Genomic DNA, 15032 nt, shown 5'->3' with positions numbered 1-15032 from the left:
AAGAGATCTCGAGCAAACAATATTCTGTTCTTTTGACATGATTTTGACTCTGAAGACTAAAACGAACGCAGGTTGTCCTTAAAATTTTGGCTTGAATCAAAGGTCCATGCATTTAGCCATTTTGCTTAAATAGAAAGGTTCTCCTTCCTCATGAATTCAAACAAATAGTCATTTATGCATTCGGGAAATTTCACTCATTTTTTTTTCTTTTCTGCATTTTGCCCCGATTTAACCAATCTGGCAGTCTTTGCGTACTCTCTGCTCTTTCTCCATTACCTATTTATCGGATCATTATTTGAACTAGTTGAATATATCATTCTGCTGCCTCAGAAACTATTTTGATGAACTCGTTTTACTTAATTTTACAGTATCTGAATCTCTACCATCACTGATAAAGTACTATCCTTCATTGTCAGAGCAACAAGTACAGCAATATAGATATATTACATACACAATAACACAGGCATACCATGACAGCTCCCGCAATGAAAATAGAAGCAAGATCTCAGGCACCTTTCTGTGGCAATGTTTCAAAGGCAGACACAGTATTCTCAAATTTTACCCGATGCAATGGTGCACCACTTTGTTTGATCGCACAAGCCTGTTTATCTTCCAATGGGCAGCGGGCTTTCAACATTGAAAATACGTGATTATTTAGCCTCCTAGCTTTCTTCATAGCTTCTAGCAAACCTTCAATTCCCTTTAGATTGAAAAGGAAGTTTGGTCAATGAAGGGCTGAAAGGATTAGATGGAAAATACATGATATTCTACATACCAAAATGAGTGTAAACAATAGTTATAAAGAGAATTGAAGAGGATACGAAATGAAAATCTATAGTACAACACTTGCAAATAAAATTAATTGTTCTCCCTTGGTTTAGCCCCCCCCCCCCCCCCCCCGGGGGTTCTCATGTCAGAAATTATAGACGGTGAATCGTAAATCAAGCCGATAGAACAAAGAACTTCTTGCTAGCTAAATCCTACGACTTCCAAATCCACACTTATCCTTTCCCTCAATTATTATTAATAGTTACTATATTGTTTTCCATAGTTTTTCATTTTCCTTTTGAAATCATCGCCACATTTTCTTCACTACTATGATTATGCATAGTGAAAGACTAACATACAAGAGTTTTTGGTGCTTTAGTTACCATTTTGTGTTAGTTTTGATCTTGTTTTTTCATTAATTTTGGCACCTTTGCTTGATTTCAACTAATACATCTTCAGTATATTCCATTATGCCATGATGCAACAACAACCACCCAGTTAAATCCCACTAATGGGGCCTGGAGAGGGTAGTAGGTATGCAGACTTTATCCCTACCCGAAGGGATAGAGAGGTTGTTTTAAAAAGACTCTCGGCTCAAGAAGACAAAAAGTCAAAAAGAGACAATATCAGTGTTATCACAGAAACCATAAGAAAATATAAGAAAAACAGGAACATAAAATCCAGAAGAAAGCTGCAAAACAAAAGCGACAACTAGTAAATAGGTCCGGCACTAAAAAAGAAATAGTAAGACACGACATTGCCACCCGTTACCTAGACAAAACCTACAAGACTACTCTAGCAACATAACGAACTAATGCAAGACACAACTATCTCCTAACCTACAACCCTTACTCGACCTCCACATCTTCTTATCAAGTGACATGTCCTCAGAAATCTGAAGCCTCGCCATGTCCTGCCTGATCACCTCTCCCCAATACTTCTTAGGCCGCCCTCTACCTCTCCTCATGCCCTCCACAACTAGCAGTTCACACCTCCTTACCGGAGCATCTGGGCTTCTCATCTGTATATGCCCGAACCATCTGAGCCTCGCTTCCCGCATCTTGTCATCAATGGGAGCCACGTACACCTTCTCCCGGATATCATCATTCCTAATCTTGTCCATCCTATTGTGCCCGCACATCCACCTCAACATCTTCATTTCAGCTACTTTCATCTTCTAGATATGCGAGTTCTTAACAGGTCAACACTCAGCCCCGTACAACATGGCCGGTCTAACTACCGCTTTATAAAACTTACCTTTGAGTATCGGTGGCACTCGCTTGTCACACAGGACTCCAGATGCTAACCTCTACTTCATTCATCCTACCCCAATATGGTGTGTGACATCCTCGTCGATCTCTCCTCCCCCCCCGGATAACCGACCCAAGGTACTTGATGCTGCATCTACTTGGGATGACCTGTGAGTCAAGCCTCACATCCACGCCCACTTTCCCCGGCTCAGCGCTGAACTTACACTCCATGTATTCTGTCTTCGTCCTGCTCAGCTTGAAACCCTTAGACTCAAGAGCATGTCTCCAAACCTCCAGCCTCTCGTTAATACGCGACTCATCAATCAGAACTATGTCATCGGCGAATAGCATGCACCATGGCACCTCCCCTTGAATATGGTGTGTTAGCGCGTCCATCACCAGGGCGAATAAGAACGGGCTGAGCGCAGAGCCTTGGTGTAACCCCATAACAATCGGAAAATGCTCAGAGTCGCCTCCTACTGTCCTTACCCGAGTCTTAGCCCTATCATACATCTCTTTAATCGCCATAATGTAGGGAACTGACACACCTTTTACCTCCAAGCATTTCCAAAGAACTTCCCTAGGAACCTTGTCATATGCTTTCTCTAAGTCAATAAACACCATGTGCAGGCCCTACTTCCTATCTTTGTACTGTTCCACCAACCGCCTAACAAGGTGTATAGCTTCTGTAGTAGAACGACCCGGCATGAACCCGAACTAGTTGTCGAATACAGATACTGACATCCTCACCCTCGCTTCAACCACCCTCTCCCACACTTTCATGGTGTGACTAAGTAATTTGATACCCCTCTATTTGTTACAACTCTGGATAACACCTTTGTTCTTATACAGTGGAACCATCGCACTCCACCTCCACTCATTTAGGATCCTCTTTACCTTAAAAATAACATTGAACAACCCAGTCAACCATTCCAAACCTGCTCTCCCCACACACTTCCAAAATTCCACCGGTATCTTGTCAGGCCCGGTCGCTCTGCCCCTAGTCATCTTGCTTATAGCTCTCACCACCTCCTCAACCTCAATGCGCCTGCAGTACCCAAAATCACAATGACTCTCGGAATGCTCCAATTCACCTAGCACAATATCCTGATCTCCTTCTTCATTTAGAAGTTTATAAAAGTAAGTTTGTCGTCTCCTCTTAATTTGGGAATCTTCCATCAATACTATACCATCGTCGTCCTTGATGCATCTTACTTGGTCTAAATCACGAGCCTTCCTCTCTCTCAACTTGGCCAGCCGGAACAACTTTTTCTCCCAGCCTTTCTCCCCTAGTTCCTCATATATATGACCATAAGCCGCAGTCTTAGCTTCCGTGACCGCCAGCTTAGCTTCCTTTCTAGCTACCTTATACCTCTCCATGCTAACTCGCCTCTCCTCCTCACCTTTGCTCCCAACTAACTTTAGGTACGCCTTCTTCTCTTCCACCTTACCTTGGACCACTTCATTCCACCACCAGTCTCCTTTGTGGCCGCCAGAGGCACCTATCGAGACCCCTAATACCTCTCTCGCAGCCTCCCTTATACAGTTTGTTGTCGTAGACCACATAGTGCTTGCATCACCACTACTCCTCCAAGCTCCCATTGCCGACAATCGCCCCTCCAACTCTTGGGCTTTATCCTTAGTTAAGGCTCCCCACCTAATTCTCAGTCTTCCTCGAGCATACCTTTTCCTCCTCTTTAACCTAATACCAATATCCATCACCAATAGTCTATGATGCATCGTGAGTATCTCACCTTGCAATCCTTGCATAACCCTCTGTCACACTTCCTGAGGAGGAGATAGTCAATTTGAGTCTTCACCACCGCATTTTGAAAAGTGACCAAATGCTCCTCCCTCTTCGGAAAGGTAGAGTTCGCAATCACCAACCCAAAAGCCTCAACGAAGTCCAATAACGAGGTACCTCCTCCGTTCATCTCCCCAAAATCGAAGCCTCCATGCACCTCCCCATAACCACCTGTGGACGACCCAATATGACCATTGAAATCCCCTCCTATTAATAGCTTCTCAGCAGGCGGAACCTGGCGCACAATCTCATCTAATCCCTCCCAGAAACGTCGTTTAGCCTCTTCATCTAAGCCCGAATACGGCGCACAGGCCCTAACAACATTTAGAGTGCACTCTCCAACCACCAACTTAATAATCATCAATCTATCATTCACTCGTCTAACCTCAACCACAGACTCTCTAAGCTCCCCATCCACCAAGATACCCACTCCATTCTTACCCCTCTCGACTCCTGAGTATCAAAGTTTATACCCGTCCGCGTCCCTCGCCCTCAACTCTACCCACCTTGTCTCTTGTACACACGCTATATTGATCCTTCTCTTCTGGAGGATCTTCGCCAACTCTATAGACTTTCCCGTCAATGTACCTACGTTCCATGACCCAATTCTCAACCAATGGACACCCTTGTACTCTTTACCTCCCTTGCCTCCCGACCTGCCCTCTAACCCCTGCCCTATCTCCCGTCCTACCCCCTGCTCCCCCCGAGGACATGACCTCACTCGACCATCCCAGACCACAGCCACTATATCTACGTCAGACTAAGGGGAATCACTAACACACACAAGGCAATAGACCAAACTAGAAGAAGACAAGTTGCAACTAGACACTAATACGATGAGTAAAATAATATGGACTAAGACAAAGTATAAATTAAAGACTAAATTAAAGTATAAACTAAAGACTCAGGATCAGCAAGATATGTAAAACTAAATATCCTAGACCCTCCGAATAGGGCAGGGAGCAAATACACAGGTCTAAACAATACTATGCCATAATGTTAATGTCTGAATTAAATTGCCCTAAGCTTTTAGAATAATAGAATAATATTAAGGGGGACTATCTCTACCAATTTCCCGGTGACACAAAGTTATACCACCGGAAAACAGGGGGACTATCTGTATAGGATAAAATATGTTCACATTTAATGATAGCATGAGAAAGCGACACGTGGAGCCGAAACAGAAGACAGTCGGGTCCGAACGCAACGATCTCGTTTGTTACAAGAGGAATGATATTCATAAAGGCGGAATAAATACCTGCCACCCGGTAGCATTCAATGAAGCATATTCTATAGCATTAAGTGCACGGTCTGTTATAGAGAATATGGTATTCACTGCCTACCGTCACACATTCTTCAATGGCCCTCATAATTGTCATTTAAGAGGGGCTTGATCCTAGGACCTTGTTCCCTAGGTGCAGCTATAAATAGTGAGCTCTACCATCATTGTAAAAAAAAAAGGAATTTTCGGACAAACAAACATTATACTTTGTTCAAAGCTCAATACGATTTTACTTTCTTGCTTATTTACATTGCTCTTACTACCTCCGGAAGATCTGCTCCCAGGACCGAGATGTCTGCTGTTTTACATTGATTTCAAGGCTAAGTCTTATATTTTTGTCTAATTTATTTATCATTTTAGGGTCAAATCGACTCACTTGTCTATAAACCACGTATAAATTCAATTGTACCGTTTTACGGGTAAACAGAGATGAGAAAGAGAAATCCTCATCTTTCTTCTTTTGTTTGAGAAAGGAGACAAAGTGAAAGTAAAAAAGAATTGAGGCCCTTATTTCATTATCTGATTTATGTTGTATGGTCAACTTCTAAGATTGGATTCCATGGTGCAAGCTATTTGCAAATGATATTGTATTAATTGATGAAACTAGTGAAGGAATCAACAAGCTTGAACTACGGAGAATCATTTTATGGAGCACGGAGATTAGAAAAAGTTTTAACACAAGACAGCATAAACATTACAAGTTTAATACCCACAAGAATAATCAAGTAAAGTGATAGTATCAAACAAGATTGGATGCTTAAATGCAGACATTTCAAATTTCTCAGAGTTTCAAGAGAAAAACATAATAGAAGAAAACAAAAATACAACATCAGAATAAGATGGCTGAACTAGATAAGTATTATAGGATTGCTATGTGATAACATACCTACCAAAGTGAATGAGAAATCTATAAAATAGTTGTGAGACCAACAGTGTTATGTTATATAAAGTGAATTTTGGCTTCTAAGACCTAACACATCACGAGATCAGAGTCGTCAAAATAGGCAATATGAATTAGTTGGGATTAGGTCATTGTTGACAGACTTACATTAGGTTGGCGATTGTCAGTAGCCTTTTTAGTTTGGTTAGAGATTTACATGTAGTGTAAAGTTAAAGAAGTTCTAATTGCAGAAAACCCCTAATTCATCTTAGAAGCCGCAACTAGGTTAGGATTGAGGCATAGTTGTCATTGTTATTGTTGTTTGATGGATCTTCCAGCTAAACAGCTTTCAGGAGCATAACTGCACCCCTTAACAAACACATGATAGCCTTCTTTAGATCTTTGATTCTGTTTAATCTCATTTGTTAGGTTTAACAGCCTTCTATAATGATTGCATAAAAAATTTCCAGATCACAACTAAGGTCCTGGGACTGTTGAGTTATATAGTGGTTTCACATGAGATGTGTAGGACTTCTAAAAGGATTTATAAAGATCTTGGCTCTAATACCAATTACCCTAAGGCTTTTGGTTGTATGGTCAGATTTTTTTCACATGATATCATAGCACATAGAGATTCTAGGTTCAAGTCTTACCACATCAATCAACATAATTATTTCTTTTGGATAATTATGTAAAGATAAGGTATTAGCAGCAAAGCATGAAGCAAAACCCTGTTTTTATAAGGCTTTCAGCATGTCACCTAAAAACACAACTCCCAGTTTGTATGTTTCACTTTCTCAGAACTATATGAAACGAGAAGTTGGTGTACCTATACTAAATCATTCAATAATCTCCTATATATATGTGTGTGTGGGGGGGGGGGGGGTGTAAGAGAGAGCAGTGGTTGGAATAATTATGCGTCAATTAAACTGTCACAACAAAATTTTAGTTGACACAGTTTCGAATAATTTTAGTTGAAAGAAACACAAGCCATCATGAAGTGGAGAACATAATTATAGTGTTAATTCTTACAGATGCAGTTCCACATGTTCAAAATAACAAAGAGCATTATTTGTTTGGTTAATTCGCAAATCATACCTGGAGGAAATTAGGATTCTTCTGGGTTGGCGATATTGCTACAGACTCCACCTCGGCAACATTGAGGACTTGATGGGAAAAATCAAACAGTTCAAAATGCAATTGTTGGCCAAGCAGGTAGATTATTGTACATCCACCCCAAGCAACTGAGTCGCCCAACATTTCGTAAGTGTTGGATTGTAGCTGAACAGATTCCTCCAAGTATTCCTACAGTTGGCAACAACGTCAAATCAACAGTTTACACCAAAGATATTTCCACTCTCTGACAATCAGAGTACTAAACAAGGTTATATCTTGGCCATGAATCACTAAGGTGCTAGGGAACAACCTTTTAGGCTTCCCATGAGGAATATTCATCTTGACGACACCCCCTCGACTCCAAAGGGATTGGACAGTTCTACTTACCTAGTGTAACTTTTAGTTCCGCTAGGATAATGAATTCCTCTTTTATTTTTTTGGAAAAGGTAATGATATTCTCTTATTGGTGTCTTCCTTTAACATATCTTGCTTTATTGTCAAATTTAAGAAAATAATAAAGAGTCCTGGCTTCTTGTATAATGACGGTATTACTTTATAGGTCCCTCTGTATTATATCTACTTTAATTGAGTTGTGCACAGTTGGAAAAATATGTCTGATGAATGTAGTTGGGTTATCCGTTATCCTGTCATATATTAAAACCAATGCTGAAACATGTTGGCCTTAGTTTTGCAGAAGAGATCATATCTTGGCTAAATAGACTAATTAACATGGACTACAAGTACTTGTAAAAAAAACTATCATGGACTACAAGTAGTAATTTTGACTAATTTAGAGAGGATAACCAATATTGGACTACCTGGAAAAGCATATTGTTTTTAGAGCTTCTGAAAAAATGCAGGGAGCGAATACATTACAAAGCAGAAGCCAGAAACTTTAGTGCACCGGCCCTTCCCCGGACCCCGCACATAGCGGGAGCTTTAGTACACCGGGCTGCCCTTTTTTCTTTTTATTTCTTTTAATCTTTGATAAGCAAGACAGATTTCATTAAACTGCACCAAGCAAGTGCGTAATTTGTACACAAAAAAGATTACAGTCTACCATAGTAACAGTAGGGAGTCAAAACTTTTGTGTTATTTAAATTGTATTAGAACTTTCCACCTAACGAAAGTGAACAACATATCCAGATAACCTGGAAAGGAGAGGGAAAAAAGTCACCATTACGTGAAAGAAGTAATTGCGGATAGATTAAGTGAAAAAAGAACATAAGGGAAGAGATAGATGAAGACTTGATGATTTGGTGAAGACAAGGCACACCTATATATAGGTGTTAACATACATGATAGTTTTTCTAAATTAGACAACATCAACTACAAGAACATAACTCCTAACACTTTAACTCTCAACATCCTCACACGTCCCCTCTAAGTCAAAGTGGGAAAACCAACTTGAATTTTTTTGTGTTGAAGACATTAAAAGTAGATATAGTCGGAATACATACTGGAAAATCGTGCCAAATCTGGCTGGAAAAGCTCTGGTCGTTGGAAAATATATTGCTGGAGCAGTATCCAGGAGATGAATCGAAAATGGTCACCAGAAAGAAGTGTGGCATTGTCAGAGAGGTACAGTGCATGGTGACGTTGGAACGGTCATAGGAAATAGAAGTAGTGATGCAGTCGGTGAAAAGAGGCACAGTAACGCTGGAACAGTCACAGGAAAGAGGCAAGGTGACACTAGAAGATTCGCTAGAAGAGGTGTGGTGCCATCGGAGAGGTAGCCAAAAGAAGGCGCTGGGGTGAGCGCGAAGAGAGTCGCTGGACGGTTGCTGAAAAGAGGAGCCGGGTGGTCAGTGAAAAGGTGTCAGGCAGTCGTCAAAAAGTGACAGCTATTTAAATAGCCGGACAGAGAGGAGTGGCGTGTGAAAAAGCTGCTTTGAATATAAGTTTTTCTGAAAAAAGGCAGAGTAGATTATTGCTGGGGGTAAGTCAGAGGAACGACCCAAAGAACCGGAGAGGGGAACTGGCTGGCAGAAGGATGAGCAGCATCGATTGCAACTGGGACAATGCAGAAAGAAATAAGGAAAACATTGGTGGGGCAGGTAGGTGTATGGCCACGTGATGGTAAGCATAAACGATTTGAATCTCAACTGCTGAAATCAATACTTCAATCAACACCACCATCATACCCAGTGTAATCCCACATAGTGGGGTCTGGACAGGGTAGTGTGTACGCAGACCTTATCCCTACCATGACTTTTTTTAACAATTAAAAAAAAAAAAGAGTCTCAACCAAGATTGTAAAGGCTGTGATGCCCTGTGAAAAGGAAAAAAAAAGGAAGAGACATATTAAAGACCTGATAATTTAATGAACACAAGGCACACCTACTTATAAGTGTTGAATAAAAACACATGATATTTTTACAGTGTGGGACAATAGCTAACATAAGAACATAACTCTTCTAACACTCTACTCCAACACTAAACACTTAACATTCTAATAGACTAAAATAGGGAATAGGTCAAACAAAAAGGAATAGAGGTAGTTCTTTTAATCAGAAAAAGGTACAGAGGTAATAAATTGCAGGGATTCTGCATAAACTATGATTCCATGACAGTCCAGCTGATAGTTGTTGATGTATTAATCAGGTAAATTTGTAACCAGAGACAAACATAATGTGTGCACAAGCACAACAAATTTGCAACATTGAAGACATCATTAGTGTTCAAAACCATTGAAATATGCAGTTAAAACTTAAAAATGCAATGAAATTTTATAAAACAAATGAAGCGAATGATGTTTTGTATCTTACAATTTGGAGTCCACTGAAAATCCGGTAGAAGTCCTTGGAAGTGGTAATATCAATAAATCCCGTCTTTGGGGCTGCACTCCATTTACTGCAGTATTTATCTAATGCGGCACTTGTAAAAGCAAGGGCATATTCCAGCACACTTCCAGTGTTAATATTGGCCTTATACAACAAATCTGAAACAAAAATGGAAAGGGGAAATGCTTATGTTACATGATACAAGAATAAAGCAAACAAGATTATCAACTTAGAACAACTCAAACAAATAACAGGATTTACTGGTTGTCACGTAACAATCATAGTAGTTATGATCATTACCGTTCTTAAAAGAAGGAATAAAAGAAAATAGAAATTGCACAAAAGCATGAAAGAGAGACGAAATTGGAGGAATCTTTATGAGTGTTTAACAAGAGGGAATCAGAAGTAACTTCCCACCTTAGCTTCCCTAGTTCATAACTACCTTCTATACATGAGCAAGGACTCAGTTCAAATGATTCATGAAAATGAGCCTAAACTGCAATTTTAATAATTTATTTATCGCTGGCGGTGAAGGGGAGCTTTGGCATAATTGGTAAAGTTGTTGTCGTGTGACCAGGAGGTTATGGTTTCGAGCCGTGGAAACAGCCTCTTGCAGAAATGCAGGGTAAAGCTGTGTATAATAGACCCTTGTTGTCCGGCCCTTTCCCGGACCCCGCGCATAGCGGGAGCTTAGTGCACCTGGCTGCCCTTTATTTATTGCTCGCGGTGGGACCGTCCAAATTCACATAAAATTTCGCCACATATACAAGCCCACATCTTTGTTACCAATCACACTAAATGTGCTGAAAAAATAAATGACAAAATATATGATACAGGGAGAGGATATCTTGCTCCTATATAGTTTACTACTCAATGATATGTGTATTTTACCTAGAGACCCTTATTAGCCACAGGAACCAGTCCAGTTTTTTCCTATCATCTTAAAAGCAAATGGCTTCATAACTAGTGAAACATGGCAACGAAAATGATACTAAAATGCTAATAAAGACAAGATATAGCAAGTTGGCAATATCTATCCCCAAGTTGCTCGGACACGGCTGCGGGTGTCCGACACGGTTATGATCTAGAGGTCGGATCCTTCGAATGTAAATTTTAAGATTCGGGGATACGAATCCTAGTACGGATACGGGTGCGGGGATCGGGCTCAAAATAATTCAAAAAAATAAATATAAAAATATCTCTAAATTATGAGAAACTTTGAGGAATACTTACGTATAGTTTGTAAAGTGTGGATTTCTTTTTCATTCTCATGTTGTAGATAAGTAAAAGATTGATTTCCTAGATACGGTAAGTTATCTTCTTCCCTAATTTTGGTTCTGATTTCGGGAATCAAATTGTATCTCGTCTCAAATTTTTCCGTCCGTCGTGATCAGAGTACACAAAATTATTTGACCAGATCCGGTATGGATCCCACACACATACTAGTGTCGTATCGACACGGGTGCGGCACGTAAACTGCCGTGTCAGAGCAACTTAGATCTTTCCTAGTCCAAATATCTAATAAGCAAGTTTGCACTGTCTTTTGGATCCCAATTGTCTGATAAGCCTTTTAAAAAGTTGCAAATATTCTGGTACCTAATATAATTATGTAATAGGGCTTTCCTGCACATAAGACTAAATTCCTCTTCTTCAAGAGGAAAAAGAGGACACTGTAAGCATGATGGTACTAAAGCATCACAGTGACACAGTCCAATGGGGAATGTGCCAGAGAGACTTGAACCATGACTGCATTCTATGATATCAGACTTTAGATGCCATAATGAGTTGTTTAACATGTCTTAAATGATTATATCGACAAGCTCATTAAAAGGCTAGATACTGTAAAGGTACATACCAGCAGCTTCTGCTTGTCTTGATATAGTATGAAATGATGTTGGATTTGTACAGTTATGGTTGGACACGGTGGCAGTAGTTGCTGATTTAAACAGAGTGACCATAGGGCTATCTCCCCCATCTTGAGAGTGCAATATTTGCCCGTCAGCACCAGGAATCAAGCCCAACCAAGGGGCAGTTTGCATAAAATGGCGGGTATCCACTTCTCTCTGTCACATGTATAATACAGTAGATATTAAAGATTCCTCTTTGTGGAATATTATCACTACCACAACAGTAAATACCATCAGTTTTCATGCAAAAATAAGGTGATAACTAAAAAGTAAAAAGAACGTGAAGATTGTTGTAATTCAATGGTCCAAGATCAATTAACTTCATAGACAGATGTAAACAAATGAAAAAGGGCATCATGTCCAAAAAATAAAAAGGGTCAACAGCCTATTAGGCATTCATTTGCTCCATTCATTTCCTTTTACAGAAATCCTACTTTATGACACATAGGATGAGATCAAATATTGGAGAACCTTCTGCCTTAGGAGATTGTAAGCACAAGCTCCGACACAACTCCATACTTTATGCAAGTAATAAACTCTTATCCAGGTGAGCAGCAGGATCAGAAATGCTGTTCAACAGTCTGCCTTCCCCAAACATAACAAAGGACAATGTAGTAAACTCTAGTTACTGAGATATTCAAACTACTTTCAGATAACAAGGATTTAGGAAAATTGCCCAGGAGATCAAACCAATGTTATAAATAGCGCTCGCTACAGCGCTAAAAGCGTGTAGCGAGCGAGGCGAGTCAGTGTCGCCATTTCTGGGCTGTTGCGTTGCGAAGAAGAAAAGCGAGCGCCTCTGCCTTTGTAGCGAGAGGCGCTGCAATGCGAGAAGCGATTTGAGGCGTCGCTATTTGAAAATAATGCAAGAAAAGGCATCGGTTTATATTAAAACAACAAAATTAGGGCTTGGGTGAAATCACTTCTTACGAGCAGCGAACCCTTCTTCTCCAGTTCTTCTTCAGCGACAAAATAGGGGTTGGGTTCACATCTTCTTCTTCTTCCATCGTCAGCCATCAGCGACCCCTTCTTCACCAGGTATGTTTCTTTCTTTTCTTTTCTTCTTCTTCTACTTTCTTCTTCTTCTGGTCGACCACCATTGCTGTTCTTCTTTTTTCTTTTTCTTCTTCTTTCTTCTTTCTTCTTTATTTCTTTGCTCTGTTTTTGGGTTCTTTGCTCTGTTTCTTCCATCATCTCTTTCAGCTCTGTTTTTTCAATTTTGTTGCACTGTTTTTCAAAATAGAGCAGAGGCAGTAGGTTTATTTTTTTTGTTGCTTGTTTTAGAGTTTAGACTATCAGACTTTAATTTATGAATCTATGAGTCTATGACTATCTATTGCGTCTTTAATTTTTGAATGATATATTTATTAATATATTATTGTTATTGAGTTTTTAGTTATATGTATATAATATTTATGTTTTTGTATAAATTGTCGCTTCACATCAAAAAGACGAGCGCTGCACGCCTCTCGCCTCAGTGAAACGGGCCCTCTTCGCTATTTGTCGCCGCACGCTATCCAAAACACTGGATCAAACGAACAGTAGGTCTATTAACCATCTTGTGAATTATGTTGGTGCAACAATAACAATAACATACCGAATAGGCGAATATATTCCCACAAGTGGGGTCTGGGGAGGGTAGCGTATACACAGACCTTACCCCTACCTTGTAGAGGTTGTTTCCTCGGGTCTTAACTTATGTTGGTGGCGATAAATATATGTCACAGAAAGAGAAGCAAAGCAGTTTTGGAGAAGCGGAAAAAAGTAGCTTCTCCCCAAAAACACTTTTGAAAAGCACTTTTGAGAAAAATACACTTAGAAGCAGTTTTTAAAAACTTGGTCAAACACTGTGCTACTCATAAGTGTTTTTCAAATTAGTCCAACACAAACTGCTTCTCACCAAAATTACTTTTGAGAAAAGCGCTTTTCAAATAAGCTGATTTTTGCAGCTTGGCCAAACGGGATATTAAACTTGTTTATTTTGAAAACACAGAAACAATATAAGCAAAAGATCCCCTGAAAATCTAGATTGAAACGCTCTAATAGCTGAAATCTTGCTGGAAAAGTAGTTTGTCAGAAAGATGGACGGATAGAGGTATAGTGCTGCAAGAACGATCACTACAAGGAGGCATGGTGTGACCTGGAATGGTAACGGAAAAGAGATTCAATGCCATGAGGACAGTCATTGAAAAGAGAGATAATACTTAACAATCGTCGAAAAGAGGCATGGTGTCGTGGGAGGCTGGAGCGGTCCTCCAAAGGTGAAGTGCCGCTAAAATGTCGCTAGAAACAGGCATGAAACAGCGAAGCCGGAATAAGAAAATAGAAGAGAAAGAAGAAAAACATTAGCAGGACATGCTGAGTCAGTCCACCCACCATTAGGCGAAAACTACTTGACTCTCTACCAAGATCCTAGAGGCTTTTAAACTGAATCGTGTGACCACCTCATCTAAAGTTTAAACTATTAAAGATAGTATATTTTATTTAACTACTAAATCTTGATGAGAGGTCTTCTTAGAGTTGGACCTACCTAATAACATCTTCACATACCACCTGTGTGTGTGTGTGGGGGGGGGGGGGGGAATTTACTGGAAATGGCAGATCACCAATTCAACATTTATCCTGCATTGACCTAACCGTATCCCTTATTTGGCTAATCAACTACCTGTTATAGTATCTGAAAGGATAATTTACTTATTGGTCATACCAGAAGCTCAGGAAACTTACCAATACAATATCAAGAAGTCCCATCCAGTACAATATGCTACCAATCTCCTTGATTCCACAAAGGACTTCAGCTTTGAGTTCAGATTTTGAATGCCAGCAGCTAAGATGCTCCTTGACAAGCCTCATACAGCCTAAGCATCGGAAAAAACAGTAAAAACACCATTAGATATCGAACAACAATAACCACTTAACAACATCGGGAAGCAGAGAATACAAAATGATATTTTATTTTTGGGATAATGTTTAATTATTTATTGATGTGATTTGGAATTGTCGCACATATGATGCATACAAAAAAGTAGACAATTCCACACAAAAGAAGATTCTCGTCTAAACAGCATACAGTCGCCAGTAGTGTTACATTCCTATTAAATAAACATTAAGTTTTGTGCATCCCCCATTATTCAATTCATTCATCCAATTATGGCCAAGGTCAAATTCTTCTTTGGTAGATTCATCACTGTCAAGAGGTCTGGGACCCTCCACCAGTGTATTAGCCTTTAAAAGATGCCGCT

At 39.8% G+C, this 15032-nt stretch overlaps 1 protein-coding gene across 2 annotated transcripts in view; it reads right to left on the bottom strand.

The window, feature by feature from the left end:
* Positions 1-294: 294 nt before the first annotated feature.
* Positions 295-15032, bottom strand: part of LOC104209966 (protein PIR) — a 42277-nt gene continuing 27539 nt past the window's right edge. The window contains exons 26-31 of one of the 2 annotated variants that reach the window (XM_009758742.2): positions 14518-14648; positions 12721-13017; positions 11739-11946; positions 9869-10041; positions 7083-7289; positions 295-700 (exon numbers count right to left, since the gene is read on the bottom strand). In XM_009758742.2, coding sequence (XP_009757044.1) covers positions 506-700; positions 7083-7289; positions 9869-10041; positions 11739-11946; positions 12721-13017; positions 14518-14648 — 1211 coding nt within the window. In that variant the 3' untranslated portion in view covers positions 295-505. The remainder of the gene's footprint in view (positions 701-7082; positions 7290-9868; positions 10042-11738; positions 11947-12720; positions 13018-14517; positions 14649-15032) is intronic. The other variant, XM_009758755.2, reaches the window with a different exon arrangement.

Source organism: Nicotiana sylvestris, chromosome 4, assembly GCF_000393655.2.
Source record: "Nicotiana sylvestris chromosome 4, ASM39365v2, whole genome shotgun sequence".
NCBI classification, from domain to species: Eukaryota; Viridiplantae; Streptophyta; class Magnoliopsida; order Solanales; family Solanaceae; genus Nicotiana; species Nicotiana sylvestris.
The sequence above is the reverse complement of the archived record's forward strand: the minus strand, read 5'-3'. Positions and strand labels throughout refer to the sequence as shown.